Here is a 20,844-nt window from a genome sequence, read left to right on the forward strand (position 1 = left end):
GCAGTTTAAGGAAGTTGAAGTCATTGAAAATGTTTCCTGCTGTTATTAGAAATACTTATGTAAAGTACAGAAGGAAAAATATCACTTCCAGACATACTACACACAACATAACCAAGATCACCTAGAGTTTAAATTTTAGTGGAAAAAGCAAAGTTAACTTTTCATAATCTTGCTATGGTGAGACTCTAACCACAGAATGTACTATATGCTATTTAAAGACAAGACAAAACAAAACAAAAAAAAAACCTACTGGATTCTCTGGTACTGTCAGATCTTTGTGAAATCAGAAAATTTAAACAGAATGTTTAAGATTACCTGCCATATGACAAAAAATAATTAATAAAATATAAGTAATCAGATTTCATCTTTTCATTCCTGGGATGCCAGGAAACATTCAAAAATAAGTGTCAAATTATATGTGTGTATTTAGGAAAAAAAACCAAACACTTACCAACTCTGTCTGGAAGGACTTCAAGTGCAGAAACTCTTTCATCCTTGTGCAGCTCTAGTCCATATACACAATCAAATCCATCATACTTTATAAGATAAAGAGAGGGATTTACAGGAACTTGGTCAAGAACTGTGCCCTTCCACTGTGTTACAGGTCCACTCCCTTCTTTCCATCCATGCTGTATTCTGCAGCCTACAATGTTTCTTCGTGGCTGAGAAATAGGTTTGCTTGGTCCCACATTGTTTCTGTGCTTTCTGTACACAGATACAAACACAATATTAAATAAGCACATATTCAAAATTCTACTCTGGATAAGAAGTGTATACTTTGTCTGCAGCTCAGTGTATCTTAGCGAAATAAAAGTATAAGGCTTATTACGCTATGCTGGAAAAAAAAAAAAAGAAAAAACAACCAACAAAAACATACTGAAGAGTAGTGGATTACTCCCAACAACATTTTAATGAGAGCTTTGTAATTGTATACCTAAAACTAGTTTGCTTAAGAACTATGCTGACTATCAACTCACCTGATCACATCTCAAAGCACAGTTACCTCACAGAACTTTACTATCTTGTTTCTCTCCCTTGTGAATAGTAAACATAAGTCCCTTACACCAGAATGAAGAAATGAGTGGAAGTATTACTGGCAGGTGACTAAAATTCTTCTAAGGAATTTTTTCTCCTATAACGTGTGTTTTCATCTGAAAGATATTTTGCTTCCTTCTTCACTTATTTTGGAGTTAAAGTATTTTTAAAGGTATGTCAGCAATAATATTCTTCTAGCATTCCTTTTTATTGCAACACCATTAAAATTGTATGTAATGGTAACGGCAATAGAAGGCATACTTCTTAGTGCACTAACATTTTTCTGCCCTTCTTGTTTTCATGGAAGTTGCATGAAAATTCCTTCTGGTCTGAGCAGTTGTTCTGATCAGCAATCACGTAAGCTGTCTGACAAAGCACTGAATGCTTCATGCAAGTTATTAAAATCACCAACTGACCATTTGAATACAAATAGAAGAAACAAACAAACATTATGACAGTATATTGGGGATGGGAAATTAGTACTATGTATATTTTAGCATTTTACAATATACATTTTAATTCTTAAAATGTTTATTTAGAGGGGTGACACATCAAAATAATGGTGAATCTCAACTAAAACAAAAATAATTGTTTTGATTAATTACTACCTGTTATATACTTCATTTATATGGCAAACATGAAATAATATTCTTAAAAGTAACATCTAAAGAATGAAAATAGGTTGCAAACAAAACATATTTTTTTTCTTAAAGACAGCAGTAACTGTAGAGAAAGCTGATGAGAGCTCACAGAGCAGTGTATGTATGATAAAGATACAAAGAAGACAACAGTGAAATCTCCGTCCTACAGAATAAGGCATTCACTATATGAAACTAGAATGCGTAATGCTGAAGATGTAATCAAAATTCTATAAAAAACGAGACGTATGATTATTTCATCAACTTACTATTTCATCAGCTTGTTCCACCTTCAGAAAAAGATCTTAGCAGATACTTCAATAGTTGAATTTAACAAAATTCCCCTTCTGTGATTTGACTTTTTCAGCAAAATAAGGCTACAGTGTTTGCAGTCTTAACTTCTGAGAGTATAAATTATTATAAACTATCAGCTACAAGGCTCTTTCTTGCAGTTGGTTTTAATTTTATGCTGACACTAGAACGCATTTTCAAACTCTTGGTCAAGTGTTTCTTTTTTTTTTAAATTACAATGGTTTCAGTAATACTTTATTATGACTCAGATGAGACAACAGAAATGAGTTTTACGTTTACTTAGTTCTAATGAATCTTAGTTCTATTTAAGACAGAATAAAACAAAGTTAAAAAAAAACCCTGAAAGTTACAATAGCATCAGTTTTTAATGTTTGTATATGCTGCTAGTTATCTGATTCTTGAAAAGTTTAAAGATACTTTTCAATATCAATTTTTCTACCTGTAAAGCACCCTGAAACGTTTAAAGTGAAACAATTAAGTGAAAAGCTTCACAGTCATTCTAAATAATATGATGAAAAAATACTGGAAAAGTGAGTTCAAACTAGTAACTACCTTTTAAAATGCCTTGGAGAGGGCAAAAAACATTACAAATGTAGTCAAACACCATCCAGATCAAGCTGTTTTTGAAGGCTGTTCTACCACTGAACTGCCATTCACTCTCATTTGCAGTATTCTTAATGTAAAAAATGAGATCTTTAAATTAGTAAATTTCCAAGGAAAATTTATATTTTCTTACATATGAATGTGTGGTAAGAACAAATGTATAGCTTTTTAAGCAACAGCTACCAATTTATTTTCATCCAAGACAAAAAGTAATGAACCCAAGTAATACCTTAATAGTATGCTGTTTCTGTAATACACCAAGTAATAAAAATATACATAACCTCTGAGATGCTATATCCAGAAGACCCAAAGTGTTTACCTCTATTAGAATTCTCTTCTAAAATTTCACTCAGATTCTCAGATTAAGAAAATTAATTAATTCTCAATCAATTTTCTAGATACATACAACACATGGAGTCAAACAAACAAAAAACCAGCAAGTCCTAGAAATAGTTCTCAACACATCAGACATATCCTCAGTGTGTTTCAGATCCTCTTCCGTACCTTGAAGGCATTAAGCTGGTAGAGAAAACCTAGTTATGAAAAGGCTTCATTATCAAAATGAAGCTTTGTGAGACTACACACGCAGAAAGAAATCTTCCTACTTCTTCAAATTATGCTTAGATGGTCCTCATACAAACTTTCATTTTGCATGTGCTGTCAGGAAAAACAGTGTACTGCATAACTACTTACAACTGGCAGCTAAGAACCATTATTTCAGGACTGTGCTTACAAGACAAACTGGTATTTATAAAAGGAGCATAGCAATTTCCAATAGTGTATGTAGTTGCCCATTTAATTAAGTTTTGAGAAAAAATAATTTTTTTCCAGCTCTCAGAGAAACGAGTTAGAACTAGGGAAAGAAACAGCAAAGGATGAAAGAAAGCCACGCCCCTAACATTCGGAGGGGAAAAAAAAAAAAAAGCACAGCTGCAAAAGAACTGGCAAGAAAACTCTGCAATTGTGTAAGTGGTGTAAGTGCAGCACAACAGTGGTCCAAATAATTTTAGGCTTTCACAGTATGAAGAAGTATTAAAAATAGGACCCCAAACTTATTACAATCTTATTACAGACTACCACCAATAGCAGAATGACAATGAAACTCTTATTAACTACTATTCACAATATTCAGACTATGAGGCACGTTAGACGAAGAGCTTTCTGCACTCACTCAAAACTCACTATTCAGTTGCAAAATCTTATGATGCTGCAGAAGCCAAGATTACAAGTTGGTTTAAAGAGGGATCAGAAATTCAAAAGGCTAGGTTCACTGATAGTTAAACTGCAGGTACAGCCAGCACCTTGAGATCCTCAAATTGCAAACTACAAGAAATGCGGGGAGAAGAAAGGATTGATACGTACATCATTTCTTGTACTCTTTTCTTAAGTACCAAGAGTGGAGAAAGAATGAGATCTGAGAGGCTACTGACTGATCTGATGCTAATGAGGTCAGATTCATATTCACAGCAATGGTCACTACCCACTGACATCATCTGGAAGATCTGCCTTTATGCTGAACTATAATCATGGCTGAATCCTTTCCAAAAGGCTCAACAGTTGACTACCACTTAGTGATGACTTCAGAAGAGTAATCCGCACTGCTCATATGATCACTTCCTTGACTCATGCTCTCTTACATACTCTTGGCTCTGCCCTCTGCCACAAAAATTCTATAGCATGTATGAAGTCTCCCCTATGGCCTTAACATACCAAGGCTGGTTCCTCTTGTTTTATATTAAATGAGGAATATAAAAGTCATGATAACTACATCAACAACAAAGTATGCATTACTAACTTACTGTCTACTATAACAGCTCAGAGTATTATAAGCACACATTGTTACAGAATCATCCATATCTCATCTTCTTACTGTAAATTATACGTGTAAACAATTCTCCGCTAGTCTCTCTTACTCTCAGATAAGTCAGTGAACAGCACGTATCTTCGTTTGGTACATAAAACCTTCACTAAATGATCAAGAAACAATTGAACTAGGCTAACTTAACATAAAACTAAGCTGGATAGTTAAATTCCTCAAAATTGTATTATATAGCCTTTATGCTAACAAATGCACAACCTATTTAGGTATTTAAAAACTGTATATCAACACAACAGTAAAGACAAATCTAGCCACCCTCAAGTACAAAAGGCAACCCACCTCTGATAGTCTTCCCATCATACACTCCTTTCTCTGAGCGGTTGAAAAAGAACAAGAGAAATTAAGTTTTAACCAACTCTACCTGCCTCTAGACAAATAAACTTATGTCTTTGCCTTCTATGAAGATAGATAAGAATGGATAATGATGAGTTGGTGGAAGGGATTAGAGTAATTTTACATAAAATTTTGTCTCTGGGAAACAATTATTATTCATTCAAAAAAGTTAAGTCACTGAAAACACACTTGGTAGGCAAACTGCTTTGGATTGGTGCATGTCATAAACCACTATAATAGGACTTTAGACTTAAAATGGAACTAGTAACTTTTTAATAAATTTCAGGCTAAAGCAGCCTAGATTTCTCCATCAGAGATGCAGTCAGATACATCTCACCGATCAATAATGACCAGAGTATTAACTGTTTTCTCACAGCTACTCAGCAACATTCAGTAGCTAATTAAAGATCTTGTACAGGAAATAATGCATGTCATGAGAATGCATAAGAAGATATCCTACACATATGAACAGCAGCCTTCTAACAGACATACTTCAGATGTCCTTTATTTCAGAAAAGTGAAAAATCCTTTTCAAAAATACAGTTCTAGTGAATGGAAGATAAAATATTTCTAAGGTTATTTCCATACTTGTCTACCAGTAAGTATGCTTTAGAATTGTTAGCAACAGATGAACATTTTGCCAGATTAACAGAGGTCCCTGAGTACATGCGACTGGTTTCTGGCTTGCAACTGCTTCTCTCTGAATCCCAGAGAAATTGTAAATTGTAGTCATAAGATAATTTCAGAATAACATTCAAAAATGATGCTTAAAACTCCCTTAGTGGCTTATTCTTTCCTACCACCCTCCAGAAAGAACTGAAGTCTGACTCTAATCAAAAAACGGAATGCTATTTCCTAAATTTTACAGAAGCTAAGTGATTGGAACAATGCAGATATATTTCTAAAACAATCCTTCCAGTTACAGACAGCTGCATTTTTGTAAAAATATTAACAACTTACTTGTGGGAAGTTCTTTTCTTCATCATGCTGGCAGAGACTCCTGCATGACCTACAATATAAATGATGATGGAATTACTGAAAAATAAAGACTGTGTACAACGTCACAAAAATCTATGTTAAAAAAACTTATACATAAAAATTTCTCTTATGAGCACTAAAATGTACACAATCCAAAAACGTCATGTTGTGAATTATCAATGTACTCCTGCAATGGGAGAAGGCTTTACAGAAATAAGAAATAAGCTTGAAGTGTGATATGGCTACAATAGTTAAAGAGAAAGCTGAACTTCACTTAACTGGGACCTGGTCTATGTTCTAGAAAAATGGCCACAACAGTTGAGATGACCAGCTAGCTACAACGGTTAAGTGAATCAACTAACTGTTTAACTGTCTGTTCTTATGCAAATAAAAAAAATGCAAATGAATGTCTTGCTGAATTAATCAGACCAACATGGAGGTAGTATAGATGTGATTCAGCCTGAAGAATATAAGAAAAAAAAGCAATAAAAAAAAGGAGGCATGAAGAGAGCAGGTCTCCTAAGCCGGCTTCAACTCATATATTCCTTCTGAATAAATAAAAATGTCTAATACTATGATGAGGAGTTCACAGTTCACAGTTCACAGTTTAGTATTAGAAAAAAGTATGCTCTTATAAAGCCTAACGCTGAAACAGACCTCATCCTGTCTTCTGGGCCAGACAACTGCTTATCAGCTATGGTTAAGGGTAGTGGAAGAGAGCATGGGGGATGAGAAATATCAGATGGTTAATGGTGGTTGGGAATGCTCAAAAGTTGCAAACTGCCCTGATAAAATCTGCTATCTCAGACAGGTTTGACAGACCCAAGTCTATAGAGTCATGCCAGGGAGCCCTCAAATTTCCTTGGCAGTACAGTGTCAAGAAGCTTTTGGCCTGCCACAGGGAGAGCTTTATAGAGCTGATAACAAAAGGCAGTGAGGTGACTAATTGCCAGGAGAAACGTACCATCGCAGCCACCATCACAGTGCAACTGCCATATTATGATTGTGCTGTTATTTCAGCATACCAATGTACTGCTCTGCTAAATGAAAATCCCATCTAACATCAAATACATTCAGAGGGATAAAGCGGGCATTAAAACAAAACCTTGTTGAGGGCAGTACTCAAAAGAACCTTGTCAGAGCAATGAACTAATGTGTAACTAATTGGACATGTTTTACTAGCATCTGTAAACAGCCATGTGTATAAACATGCTCAGAATTTTGACTATTAATGCTTAAATAAACACCTATAGAAAGACATTTAATTAAGTTTCTTTACAAGTCTAAACAAACCAATTTTTCTATATTTAACAGTATGTACATGTTCCAAGCATAGCTTTGGGTATGGTAAGTCATGCTAAGTCATAGCAGTATCATACAAGAGAGTCAAGCACTAAAAGTACTCCTAACCATCAGTCTCCATAATATTCTTATTTTTGCTTTTTCAAGTGGAAAAATAAAGAGGATATATAAAGTAACAAATGGCAGAATTAATACTGCATCTTATGTTTATAGCATTCAGGCTTGAATCAAATCCTCAGATTTGTGTTTCCAGTTCTAATGACATCTAAAAGGTTTGGGTTACAAAAACAAGCTTTATGGGTAAATACTAAAGTAAATATAGCAATATAGACTTTTAGGAGATTATACAATTAGAACTGTACTTTAAGCACGTTTGTATGAACACTTAATGAGAAAATAACAATTTCAAAAGATAACCAAAAGTTTGATTACAAACGCTGAAGAACTTGGGAACTGACTGCAACTAAAGTTGCTTCTGTATGTGAGATGACTATGTTTAATTTATACTTAATTAAACAAAATTTATTTTATTAGAAGTATGGGGGTGTTTTACTAAAATTATAAATCCTAAAAAAAATAAAAGTTTTCTCATAAAGTAAAAGATCTGCATCATCAGAACATTAACATGTTTCATGTTTTAAATTACTGATTGATAATGGTTTTGGCTAAAACAGCTCAGCAGAATCACCATGAGTTGGAAGGAGTCTATAAGAATCATGAAGTCCAAATCCTGGCTTGACACCTAAAAATCAGACCATATGTCTGAGAGTACTGTCCAGATGCTTCCTGAACTCTGGTGAGCGTGGTCCACTTCCCCAGGGAGCCTGTTCTTGTGCATGATCACCCTTGTCTGAGATTAAGGAGGAATTTGTTGACTAGAGAACTATTGTTGCGCTACCCAGTTCGAGCTTTCAGAATTATCATGGTATAGGAATGAACCTCTTTACTGTGCTCAACATACTTCTTATATATTCTTCATTAGAAAGCAGTAATTTACCAATAACAGCTCATTGGCTTAAGATTCTACCAAGCAACAGCAGTAAGACAATAGGCTTCTCAATTTCCCTAAATATGACATTAACTGTACATATCAGCAGAAGAGCATAAAGAGAACATCCTGTTATTCTTTAATCACAGTTTGTTCTTTGTTCTAGTTTGCTGACTCCCAGGGTTTCATACCTACAAGGCCTACCATGGAGTTTATCAAGCCCAATGGTAATTCACCCTTAGTTACATCCTCACCCAGAGAGAATATAGAATAGGGTCTAAATGACTAGAGTCAAAATCTTTAAAGATTTATGGACCCTCATTCTGCAAAGACAGTGATAGAGGGGTTATCCTTACTTCTGCTTAAGGCTGAAGACCATCAGCTGAGGGAAAAACATCAATATTAACAGGCGGGAGTGCATGAACTCCAGAGACCCTTGTTGAAAATTCCTGAATCCTCTAGACTCAAGTGAGTTGCCACTCCAAAGGCAGTCTAACTAATGCAGTATATAACGTTGAATGTGCACATTTACCTTTGATCCACCACTCACAGATCAAGACTCAAGACAATCCTGGGTCCATGTTAAGTGGTGAAATTTCTCCCTGTCTGTTGGTCTTTCCCTTTATCTCCTCTTAGTCATTTTTCTTCAGTAACTGTTGCCTACTACTGTAGAAAATTACCTAATTTTGCCTCAAAGTAGTTGTTAGAAAGCTCAGTAATTTGTCTGGTATGGTTCCGTTGAGTCACTACCTGACTAGGTTGCTCTGGCAACCCTTGTCAAACATACAGTATCACTATTTGAGGAATTTCAAACATTCATCTTCTTCACAACTCACTGAGTGGGAATAAAACAACTTTGTCTGCAAAGAAGTTTTTCTTGATATCCAGCCTGAACTTTCCCTGTGGCAGCTCCATGCCTTTCCCTTCTACTGCTGGCCACCAGAGAACACTGCCCCTCCACACCTCTCATGAGAAAGCTGTAGGCTGCAGTGAGGTTTCCCGTCAGCCTCCTCTTCCCTGGACTTAACATACCCAGGGATGGGGGGCTGGGTCCCCACACATGTAGAAGACAACTTACTTTAACAACTGCAGTATTGTTAATAGTTAAAATTTACAAATTTCCTTGCCTGATTATCTTTCAGCTACAGGAAGGCAAGGATACACCTAGGTAAAACAGTAGTAAGACAAAAACTCTATAATAGGAAGTGGATAGATTGTGAAGAGCTGTGTCTGAGTAACAGCCATGACAAGGTTGAGAGCTTATCAGTTAAAATCAGGGATTAGTCCAAGAAAGGACATCTGGCGTTTGGGGTCTACTACAGGCCACCTGATCAGGAGGAGCATGCTGACAAGGCCTTCTTGCTTCAACTGCAGCAAGCGTCACACTCACAGGCTCTTGTCCTGACGGGGGATATCAAACACCTGGATATCAGCTGGGATGGCAGCACAGTGGCAGACAATCCAAGAGATTCCCAGAGTTTGCTGAGGACAACTTCCTGGTCCAGGTATTAGACAGACCAACCTGAGGTGAAGCCTTACTGGACCAGGTGCTCACCAATGCAGAGGAGAGCATTAGAGAGATTAAGATTGGAGGCAGCCTGGGCTGTAGTGACCATGCCCTGGTGGAGTTTGTGATCTTGAGGAATGCAGGCCTGGCAAAAAGCAGAGTCAGGACCCTGAACTTCAGGAGAGCAAACTTCTGGCTGCTCAAGGAACTGCTGGATGGGATCCCTTGGGAAACTGTCTTTAAGGGTGTAGGAATAGAACAGAACTGGCAGCTCTTTAAGGACACCCTTCTGCAAGCACAACAGCTCACCATCCCCCAGCAGAAGAAAACAAGTAGAGACGGTGGGCCACCGACATGGCTGTGCAAGGACATGCAGCTTAAACTGAAGGAAAAGTGAGAAATGTACAGGAAGTGGAAGCAGGGTTGTGTAGCTTGGGAAGAATACACAGATGTTGTCTGCATGTGTAGAGATAGGATTAGGAAAGCCAAGTAGAATTTGGCAGAGGAGGTGAAAAATAACAAGAATGGGTTTTACAGGTAAGTAGGCAGGAGGAGACAGGTCAAGGAGACTGCACCCCCCTCTGATAAATGAGAACAAAGAACTGGCTTCCTTAGACCTGGGAAAAGCTGAGGTCCTCAATCTTGCCTCAGTCTTCACTGGTGGTTATCATGGGGCAGATCCTCCTTGTTACCATATTAAGGCACACATGAGACAAAAAGGTAATTTGAGACAGCCAGTATGATTTCACTAAGGACAGATCTTGCCTGACCAATCTGGTGGCCTTCTATGTTGGAATGACAGAATCAATGGATAGGAGAAGGGCGATGGATGCCGTCTACCTGGACTTCTACAATGCCCTTGACATGGTCCATCATCACATCCTTCTCTCTAAATTGGAGAGGTAAGGATTTGAAAGATGGACTGTTTGATGGATTAAGAACTTGGCTGGTCACAGCCACAGGGTTGTAATCAGTCATTCTGGGTGGAGCCCAGTCACAAGTGTTGTCCCCCAAGGGCTGGTCTTGGGACCAGTGCTCTTCAGCATCTTCATCAATGACATAAGGCGATGGAATTGAGCGCACTCTCAGCAAATCTGCAGACAATACTAAGCTGAGTGGTGTGGTCAATACACTGGAGGGAAGGAAAGCCATCCAGAGGGACCTGGACAGGCTGGACAAGTGGGTCCATGAAAACCTAATGAGGTTCAACAAGGCCAAGTGTAAGGTGTTGTGCTTGAGCTGTGCCATCTCAGTTATTTACATAGAAGAACTCCTTGAGAATAGCTCTGTAGAGAAGCACTTGGGGGTCCTGGTGGATAAGAAACTGGACATGAGCCAGCAGTGTGCATTTGCAGCCCAGAAGGTCAGCAGTATTCCGGGCTGCATTAGAAAAGGGGTGGCCAGCAGGGAGAGGGATGTGATTGTCCCTCTCTACTCGGCTCTTTTAAGGCCCCATCTAGATACTGTATCCAGGCCTGGACCCCCCAGCCCAAGAAAGACGCAAAGTTTTTGGAATGGGTCCAGAGGAGGGCCACTAAGATGATCAGAGGGCTGGAACACCTCTCCTATAAAGAAAGGTTGAGGGAACTGGGCTTGTTTAGCTCCGGGAAGACCTCATTGTGGCCTTCCAGTACTTGAAGGGAGCATATAAACAGGAGGGGGAACTACTGCTTACATGGGTTGATAGTAATAGGACAAGAAGAGTAGTTTTACACTAAGATAGGGGAGGCATAGGTTAAGCATTAGGAGGAAGTTTTTCACACAGATTGTGGTGGCGCACTGGAACAGGTTGCTCAAGGATGTTGTGGATGCCCCATCCCTGGAGGCATTCAATACCAGGCTGGATGTGGCTCTGGGCAGCCTGGTCTGGTGGCTGGTGATCCTGCCCACGACAGGGGGGTTGAAACTAGATGATTATTAAGGTCCTTTTCAACCCAGGCCATTCAATGATTCTATGAAAAATTCTCAGACTGCTGTTTTTCCTGTTAAGAAAGGTTTTTGAAACTACTTACTTTTAAAAAATAATAGCTAAAATAAATAGATGTTATTTAATGAAGTAAATGAAGCTTGTAACCTTCAAAAATAAGTTACTCAGCTAAAGACTATGTAAACTACACTAGACCATACAACCATTAACACTGCTTGAACAAGATATACACATTCCTATCTGCGTAACAGCATCGTGTGGAAGAATATTTCTTTATTTGGTACTTGTACAAAAGGTCAGAGATGGCACAAAAAGCCAGTATGTTCCACAAACAATTGCTGGTGCCAGTACCTATCAGCTCTGAGATCTTGGCACGCAGCTGAGGTTCCACATGGAGCACGTCACCCCGTGCCACCTTGCAAACATGTGGTAGGGGAGAACTGGCAGGCAGATGGTGTTCCTGCTGCAGTGAACCCCCGGTCCTCTCCTCCACCTAGCCCCCTGTCCTTCCCCCCTAGTGAAGAACTGGAGGGTGTGGGGCACAGGCAAAAGCAGCATAACTCTCTCCCAAAAAGGCACCAGGGTGATATTCACCAGACAGGTGGATCTGCTGCCCTGCCATCAAGGCAATTTATGAGAGGAGGAGGGGTGGAAACAGATACTGGCTCAGCGAAGTGGACATCCCCCATCCTTGGCTCCCCATGTGTCACTGCGCAATAGGTTTGAGGCCCTGGAACTTGAGGGAGAAGTGAGTGAGGGTGTGGAGGGAGGTCCACCCATGAGGTTGCCGCGCGTGAAGTGGCTGACCCCACACCTCAAGACTGCTTCCACCCGGAAGGACAGAAGGGTGCTTGTTGTAGGCGACTCCCTGCTGAGAGGAAGGCCCCATATGTCGGCCTGATCCTACCCACAGGGAGACGTGCTGTCTCCCTGGGGTCAGGGAGATTTCTAGGAAACTTCCTGAACTGATTCACCTTTCTGATTATTCCCTTTATTGATAGTTCAGGCTGGCAGTGAAGAAGTCACCGAGAAAAGCCTGAAAACTCTCAAGCGAGACTTCATGGGACTGGGGTGGGTAGCTAAAGGAACAGGCATGCAGGTGGCTTTTTCTTCTATACCTTCAGTAGCACGGAAGGATAATGAGAGGATCCAAAAAAACCACCTCATGAATAAATGGCTTAGAAGTTGATGCAAACACAAGAATTTTGGTTCTTTTTTGACCATGAGGCAATTTTCTCAGCACCTGGCATGATGGCTGCAGATGGAAGTGGCCTGTCTCTGAGGGGTAAGAGGATCCTCACTGAGGAAATGGCAGAACTCACTGAAAGGCCTTTAAACTACGTATGAAGGGGGAAGGGGACAAAACGAGGGCCACTGGGGTTGAACTGGTAGTTCAAGGGCTCATACCAAACTTGATGGGAAAAGAGGGTGGAGTACAAAGGGATGGACGAGGGCAGAGGGATGCTGGGGATGCTGTTGTTCTAGGGGATCCTGGATCCACTATAAAGGCGGTAGATGGAAAGCCCAGCTGAAGTACCTTTATACTAACACACACAGCCTGGAAAATAAGCAGGACAAGTTGGAAACCGTGATGCATTTGGAAAGTTATGACCTTATTGCTATCACAGAAACATGGTGAGATGCCTCCTGTAACTGGAATGTCACCACTGAGGGATATCGGCTCTTTAGAAGGGATAGACAAGGTAGGAAGGGTCGGGGAGTTGCCCTCTATATCAAAGAGTGGATAGACTGTGAGGAGCTCCCTCTGAGAAAGTCAGGAACAGGTTCTTAGCCTCCAGATTAGAATTAGGGACAGGACTAATAAATGCCAGCTGGTGATAGGAGTATACTACAGGCCACCCAATCAAGGGGAAACTGCTGATGAGGCTTTCTTCCTTCAGATGCAGGAGGCATCATGCCCACAGGCTCTTGTCCTGGTGGAGGACTTCAACCATCCAGATATCTCCTGGAAAGACCACACAACGAGCTACAAGACATCCAGCAGGCTTCTGGAATGCACTAATGATAACTTTCGGGTCCAGGTATTGGACAAACTGACCCAGAGGTGCAGTGTTGCTGGACTTGGTGCTCACCAATGCAGAGGAGACCATTAAAGACATTAAGGTTGGAGGCAGCCTGGGCTGCAGTGAATTCGTGATCTCGATGAATGCGGGCCTGGCAAAGTGTGGCGTCAGGACCCTGAACTTTGGAAGAGCGAACAATAAGTTGTTCAAGGAATTGTTGGCCAAGATTCCCTGGGATGCTGTCCTTAGAGACAAAGATGTTGAGAAGAGCTGGCTACTCTTCAAGAATGCCTTCTGAGTGCACAAGAGCTCTCCATCCCTCTGAATAAGAAAGCAGGCAGAGGAGGTAGGAAACCAGCATGGCTCAGCAAGGACCTGCTGGGCACGCTGAGGGCAAAGAAAGCTCTGCAAACAAGGGTTTGTCACCTGGGAAGAATACACGGATGCCATCCGGACTTGCAGAAGTGGGATCAGGAAAGCCAAGGTGCAGGTGGAACTGAACTTGGTGAGTGATGTGAAAAACAATAGGAAGACATTCTACAGGTACACTGGCCAGAAGAGACAAGTCAAAACAAGTGTACCTCCTTTGGTAAATGTAAAAGGAGAACTGGCTTCAATGGACTAAGAGAAGGCTGAGGTACTGAATGAGCTCTGCCTCGGTCTTCACTGGCAGCCAGGATTCTAGTATTTCTCACGTCTCTGAACCCTGCATTCCTAAAACTCTAGGTGGGACTGGGGTGGTAAATCCCCTCCCACTGTAAGGGCAGAGCAAGTTCCGAGACTGCCTCATGAGCCTGAATGTGTACAAATCTATGGGGCCAGATGGCGTGCATCCCAGGGTTCTGAAGGAGCTGGCTGAGGTGATTGCCAAGCTGCTCTCCATCATATTTGGAAGGTCGTGGCTGTCAGGTAAGGCCCTGGATGACTGGAGGAAGGGTCACATCACTCCCATTAACAAGAAAGGGAGCAAGGAGGACCCAGAGAACTACAGGCTGGTCAGTCTCACCTCTGAGCCTGGGAAGATTATGGAACAGATCCTCCTGGATGACATGCTTGATCACATGAGGAATGAGCGTATGATCTGAGACAGCCAGCACGGCTTCACCAGGGGAAGGCCATGCTTAACCAATCTAGTGGCCATCTATGATGGAAAGGAGACTGATATCATTTACCTGGACTTGAGCAAGTCCTTCGACACGGTCCCCACCACATTCTTATCTCCAAATTGGAGGGACATGGATTTCATGGGTGGACACTCGATGGATGAGAAATCAGTTGAAAGGCTGCAGACACAGGGAGGTCATCAATGGTTCTATGTCCAGGTGAAGGCCAGCATTCCCCAGGGCGTCTGTCTTGGGACCGGTGCTCTTTAACATCTTTATCAATGACATCGATGATGGAATTGAGTGCACCCTCAACAACCTTTCTGATGACACCAAGCTGAGTGGTGCGGTTGATATGGTGGAAGGAATGTGGTGGCCATTCAGAAGGATCTCAACAGGCTTGAAAGGTGGGCCCGGGTGAACCTGATGAGGTTCAACACAGCAAAGTGCAAGGTTTTGCACCTGGGCCAGAGGAATCCTAGGCATCCGTACAGACTGGAAGGAGCAGTCCTTGAGAGAGGTCCTGCAGAGAAGGACATGGGGGTCCTGATGGATGAAAAACAAAACATGAGCCAGCAGTGTGCAGCTCAGAAAGCAAATGGTATCCTGGGCTCCATCAGAAGAGGGGTGGCCAGCAGAGACAGGGAAGTGATTGTCCTCTCTACTCTCCTCTTGTGAGGCCCCATCTGGAGTATTGTGTCCAGGTCTGGAGCCCCTAGTACAGGAAAGACAGAGAGCTGTTGGAGAGGGTCCAGAGGAGGGCCACAAAGATAAGATGATCAGAGGATTGGAGAAACCCCCCTGCGAAGACAGACTGAGGGAGCTGGGCTTGTTTAGCCTGGAGAAAAGAAGGCTGCGGATTGACCTCATTGCAGCCTTTTAGTACCTAAAGGGAGTCAACGAACAGGACGGGAGCCAACTCTTTGAAAGGGTGGGTATCAGCAGGACAAGGGAAATGGTTTTAAGTCAAGGGAAGGAAGATTTAGATTGGATGTCAGGAGGAAGTTCTTTACAGAGAGTGGTGAGTCTGCCCAGAAAGGTTGTGGATGCTCCGTCTCTGGACACATTAAAGGCCAGACTGGATGGAGCTGGGGCAGCCTGGTCTAGTGTTAAATGGGGAGGTTGATGGCCTTGCCTATGGCAAGGAAGGCTGCAGACTCAATGATCCTTGAGGTCCCTTCCAACCTGGACCATTCTGTGATTATGTGAAACAAGCACCATTAATAAAAATAGGAAAATATACACTGAACAACCCCTGTCACACACAAGATTGGTGATGCACCAACAAGTGCCTGTATGTTGTGTTCTTTCTATTTTTGTTGTTGGTATATCACATCATAACATCATGTAAAACAGTGACAGTTACAGAGTTAATTGTTCTGATTCTGTGGATTGCCTTTTTGGGGGCATTTTTGGTTCTCGCAAGGGAAAGGAGGAGCAGCGCGGCATTCTTGGAAGACTTCTCACACAGAGGAAGGAAGGTGGAGCTCCTGGCAGTACACCAGCCACCTCTTGCTCACTCAGCTTGCTGGGAAGAAAAGCACGTGCTTCCCCTGCAGTCTACTAGCATAAGACCTCGTATTTGGACACTCTTTTCTCTCTCATTTCCTTTGATTTTGTTGGACTTAGTAAATTACTGTTCCTCCTCAGATTGTTGCTGTTGCTTTTTTTTTTTTAGACTTATCTGCTATGTTCCTACCCTCCCCCTCTCCTCCTCTCCCAGAGTGCACAGCCCTCAGATGCCTCGCCTCATTAATCACAGGGCCTCGTCCCACCCCAAAAAGTTAATACTTTTTTTTCCCCTCTCTCTTTTGTCTCCTTCCAGGCTTGTGCCATCATGGACACAGATCTAGGGATAACTCTGTGACACTGTGTTGCCCATCCCTTACTCAAAAAATACCATCACACCCTTGTCAAGATAAAACTTTTTCAAGAAACTAAAATGAGAGAGTCTTTGAAGGGTTACAAACATTACTCCTTTGAAGTGGTAAAATCCATTAGAACAAATTACATTTTGAAATGCTGTTCCAGTTTTCTTTTCCCGAGAGGAATTAAAAAAATTAATTCAAACTACTAAAATACTTCTGTTTTTTTTTTTACATACTAAGTTCTGTGCATTTCACTTTCTCCCCAAGATCAAAGGAAAAAATTAAACTACATAAAACTATTGTAAAGTAAGACAGAGAAAACTTCAGTGGTAAGAAACATGATTCTTATTTCCTACTCAAAACTGCAAAAAGCCTGACAAGTTTTGTTGTAAGTACAGTTTCTCATTTGTAAATGAATGTGATTTTGATTACATCTATACTGTCATATTGCTACCAATATAGGTTGGTTTGGTTAGCAATAGGAATTAGTACACTAATTTAAGAACCAATGTATTAGTGAAAGGAATCCATAAGTGATAGTTCTAAAATTTTCCATTTCAGCTTTCATGATGAATAGTCTTGTTTTCCTCAATAACTCTGCAGTAAGAAAATAATAGAATAATTTCATCTTTTGCCTCAGTGATTTTGCCTTGCACGAAGCAATGGAGTTACAATAGAATACTTGATATCATCTGTCTCAAAACATGCAAGGACATTTTCCTCAGGCTCCACATGTATTGCTTTTAAAAAGTGGCTCATCATGGCCTAACAAGCAATGGAAATCTTCCGAAGTGGGGAAAAGTGGACGAAAGTAAGTCAAAGATTTAGTGATGAAGTGAAAAATGGGAAGAAGTGGGTGAGCATTCGACCACTTGAGATACCACTGAGCATACTCTAAGGGACATTAGCATATTATGAGTCCTTGAAAAAGAGTGAATATGTATGCCAGTGTACTGCATATGTATGTCTCAACTGTTCAAATGCAGAGCTTGAGAAGTTGTGCTTGCGTATCATAAGAAATAAAGGAATGCCACTTTCTAACACTGCGCTGGAGTTGGAGAGTTTTCTTCCTGGATTTTGGATGACAGTATGTCTTTAAACTTAAAATGCTGATGCAAATAAGGAGTACTTTATATACACAAACATATATATATATATACAATATATATTGCCTTTGCAATTGATCATTCCTATGAAAAGCAACATTCCTTTGAGATGATTTATTAAAACTACTTGCAGAAGTCACATTTGAAATTAGTATATGTTTCAAATGATAGACAGCAAATTAACATTAGTGGAAGCTAGTGACATGTAAAAACAATAAGTTACCAAAAGGTTTCAAAGGAATTTTCCTTCATTGGGTGCTTCAGTTCTGAATGAATTCGGCAAGTACTTGAAAGCAGCAAAATGGGTATTTTTAAAGATGACTCCCTTTCCCAATTTTACCCAATTGTATTCATTTGATTTATTGACATTTTCAGAAAAGCAGTGATTCAGAATGGTTGATTTTAGGTAATGTCCTACATCATGCATCTACAAAGTTTTTTACTGTGCTGGCCAGTCATGAGTTTAATTTCACTACACAATAAAAATGGCAATTCTACTTCTCTCTGAAAACATTAAGTAATTTCACGGAAAAAAAAAAAAAAAAAAAAGGTCTAATTATATAGAATGATTTGCATTACTTAAATAGTAAAAAAAAAAAAAAAAAAAAAAAACTGAACTGGTTTTGTTTCTAAAGGGCCACATAGAAAAACACAGAACAACTCTTCACCACTTCATGCTTTTACTGCATCACTGCTGATAATCCTCACTTCCGAGTACGCTAGACTGCAATTGATTGCAGTCTATCAAACTGCAAAACTTCAAATAAGCCCAAATGGTCATAAAGCATGCTTACTCACATTTTGCACTTACGTGATTATAAAATACTTATGACTAATTTTCAGTTTAGATAAGACAGTAGCAGCAGTCTATAGAGAAACTTTTTTGTAGTGCTTAACAGAGGCTCTTCTACAATTTCTGATGAAGTTACATCAAACTATAAATACAAGGGGTATACATTTCTTTCTATTTGTTTCAGCACTTCAGGGATAAACAGAAGAAAATGTCTCCTGTGAAAACATCAGTGAAGGTCTACAACAAACTCATTTTTTTCCTCCTTTTAAGGAGGTGTTTAATTTACAGCTCCATTAATATTTTTTACATTATAAACTTCTTATATGCACGTCTGTATTGTTAAATTAAATCTGCTCGAGTCTTTTTGTCAGCTTCTGTAACATGAGTAAACACTCTTTTAAGACACAAGTAGTAAAGTAAAGACACTGAGACATAAAAACTACTTATAAAAGCAAGAATATTTTTTACCTACTGAAAGCAAACAAGCAAACAAAATCCATAAAACTGAAAAGGAGGCTTACCCGCATCAGCTCTGGATCGCTGACCTGGTGATTTTCCAAATGGGGTCTTCATTCATCTGTGTTTAAGTGAGCAGCAAAGCTGCTGGACTAGGGTGAAAATCCAGTTCTTCCCAGCTTTCAGGAGATCTCACTCTTCAAAGAGAAACTGCTACTTAATCCACTATTCAATCATGAATTTGTTCTTCTTCAAAAGCAGAAGACACACTCTGAAAAACAGAATAGGCAAAGCACTAAGTTGTTTGATTTGAAACTTAACTTGAAATAAGCATTCATGGCTGAATGAGTCACTGGTTAGTAAAGACCTGCAAAAGTTCTTGGTGATTTTCTATACCTAAATTCATCTGATTCCTAAAGTATTTAGTCATCACATTCATCTAGATAATCAAGGAGATAAATAAGGACTTCTAGAAGTTCCATTTAGAAGTTAAATTAAAGAAATCTTTTTATTACCTAGAAATTTGAAGAACTGTTGGTCAAAAAGGCAACATTATTCCAATTTAGAAGAAGGGCACAGCAAAAAGCCTTGAAATTACTGGCCTGTTACTATAAATTCACTGCCTGAAAAAAACTGCACTTAAAGGATACAGCAATCACCAGACACGGGTTCTTGAAAGGAAAAGCCTGTCTCGCTAATTTGATGACTGTCCTAGTTTCAACTACGACAGAGCATAGTATAATGCTGTGCTCTGGCTTCAGAAGTAAAACAATATTGATAACACACAGATATTTTACAGTTTTTTAACTGTTACTGAGTAATGCTACACAGAGCCAAGGACATTTCATCTTCACATACTGTCACATGTACAAGGGAACTGCTGAATCACGGCCTGAACCTCTAATTGATCACCTGAGGCAAGCAATGATTCAGCCCTGGGAGCAGAGGTGAAGGCAATTCACCTGTGCTGCAGGAAGGGGTGGAGCCTGGCTCTACATCTCCTAGACCCATTTAAGAGATGACAACCGTAGGAAAGGATCTCTTTCTGGAGATTTGTCCTTTGGAGTTTTACAGTGAGCCTAGGACAAGGGTAAGCACTCCTATTTATTCTCTTTTTTGCTATAATAACTGCTTAGCAAAACTCTCTTGTTTATTTCATAATTATAACATCTATATATTCACTGATTATATACACATATCAGTGAGGGGGCTGATAGGGCACAGAAAGATTGGAGGGGTCAGAACCAGGATAACTGACCTTAGCAGGCCAAAAGTATATTCCATACCATATGGCATCATGTGGAAAAACTATAAAACTGTGGAGGCTTTTGCAAGGAGGGGCAGCTGCTGCTTAGAATGGCTGGGCAGGTGGTGAGCAGCTATACCTTGCATCATTTGTTCTGCAATACACATAAATATTACTCGTATATGTATTACTTCTGCACATATTATCATTGCTGTTATTTCTCTTTTCCTAGTAAACAGTTTTATCTCAACCGATGAGCCCTACTTCCCCACCACTGCCCTGGTTCATTCAACCATCCCACAAGACTGAGCAAACAGCTGAGAGGGTGCTTAGCTATCTGCTGAGTTAAACAAACAATAAGATAACCCAGTTAGTAGGTGAAAGCAAGGTGGTAGATGCAGTTTTCCTCGACTTTATCTTAGACTAGGCTTTCAACACTGTTTTCCACAGTATCCTTTTGGACAAAATGTGATGAATTGCCTGTAAGGCTTGCTGTCAATGGGGCTACAAGTGGCTGACAAACAGTTGCTAGCATCGTTCCCCCATGCACAACTTTGGAGCTATTTTCAACACTCCTATCAGTTATCCAAAAAGAAAAGTTGAAGACAGCCTTATGAAAAATTGCCTGACAATACTATACTGGCAGGCAGTATTGACTTCCTGGAATAACAAGAGGCTCTGAAGAGGGATCTAAGTAGATGGGAACACTGATCAATCAGCAACAAAATGAAGTTCAATGCAGGAAA

At 40.1% G+C, this 20,844-nt stretch overlaps 1 protein-coding gene across 6 annotated transcripts in view; it reads right to left on the bottom strand.

Annotated features, from left to right (window-relative positions):
- SPIN1 (spindlin 1) overlaps positions 1 to 20,844 on the bottom strand; it is a 65,255-nt gene that overhangs the window by 6,572 nt on the left and 37,839 nt on the right. For all 6 annotated transcript variants that reach the window (XM_048932216.1, XM_048932214.1, XM_048932218.1 and 3 more), the window contains 3 exons: positions 18,918 to 19,123; positions 5,761 to 5,809; positions 452 to 705 (listed from right to left, as the gene is read on the bottom strand). In XM_048932216.1, coding sequence (XP_048788173.1) covers positions 452 to 705; positions 5,761 to 5,809; positions 18,918 to 18,969 — 355 coding nt within the window. In that variant the 5' untranslated portion in view covers positions 18,970 to 19,123. The remainder of the gene's footprint in view (positions 1 to 451; positions 706 to 5,760; positions 5,810 to 18,917; positions 19,124 to 20,844) is intronic.

Source organism: Lagopus muta, chromosome Z (assembly GCF_023343835.1).
Source record: "Lagopus muta isolate bLagMut1 chromosome Z, bLagMut1 primary, whole genome shotgun sequence".
Taxonomy (NCBI): Eukaryota; Metazoa; Chordata; class Aves; order Galliformes; family Phasianidae; genus Lagopus; species Lagopus muta.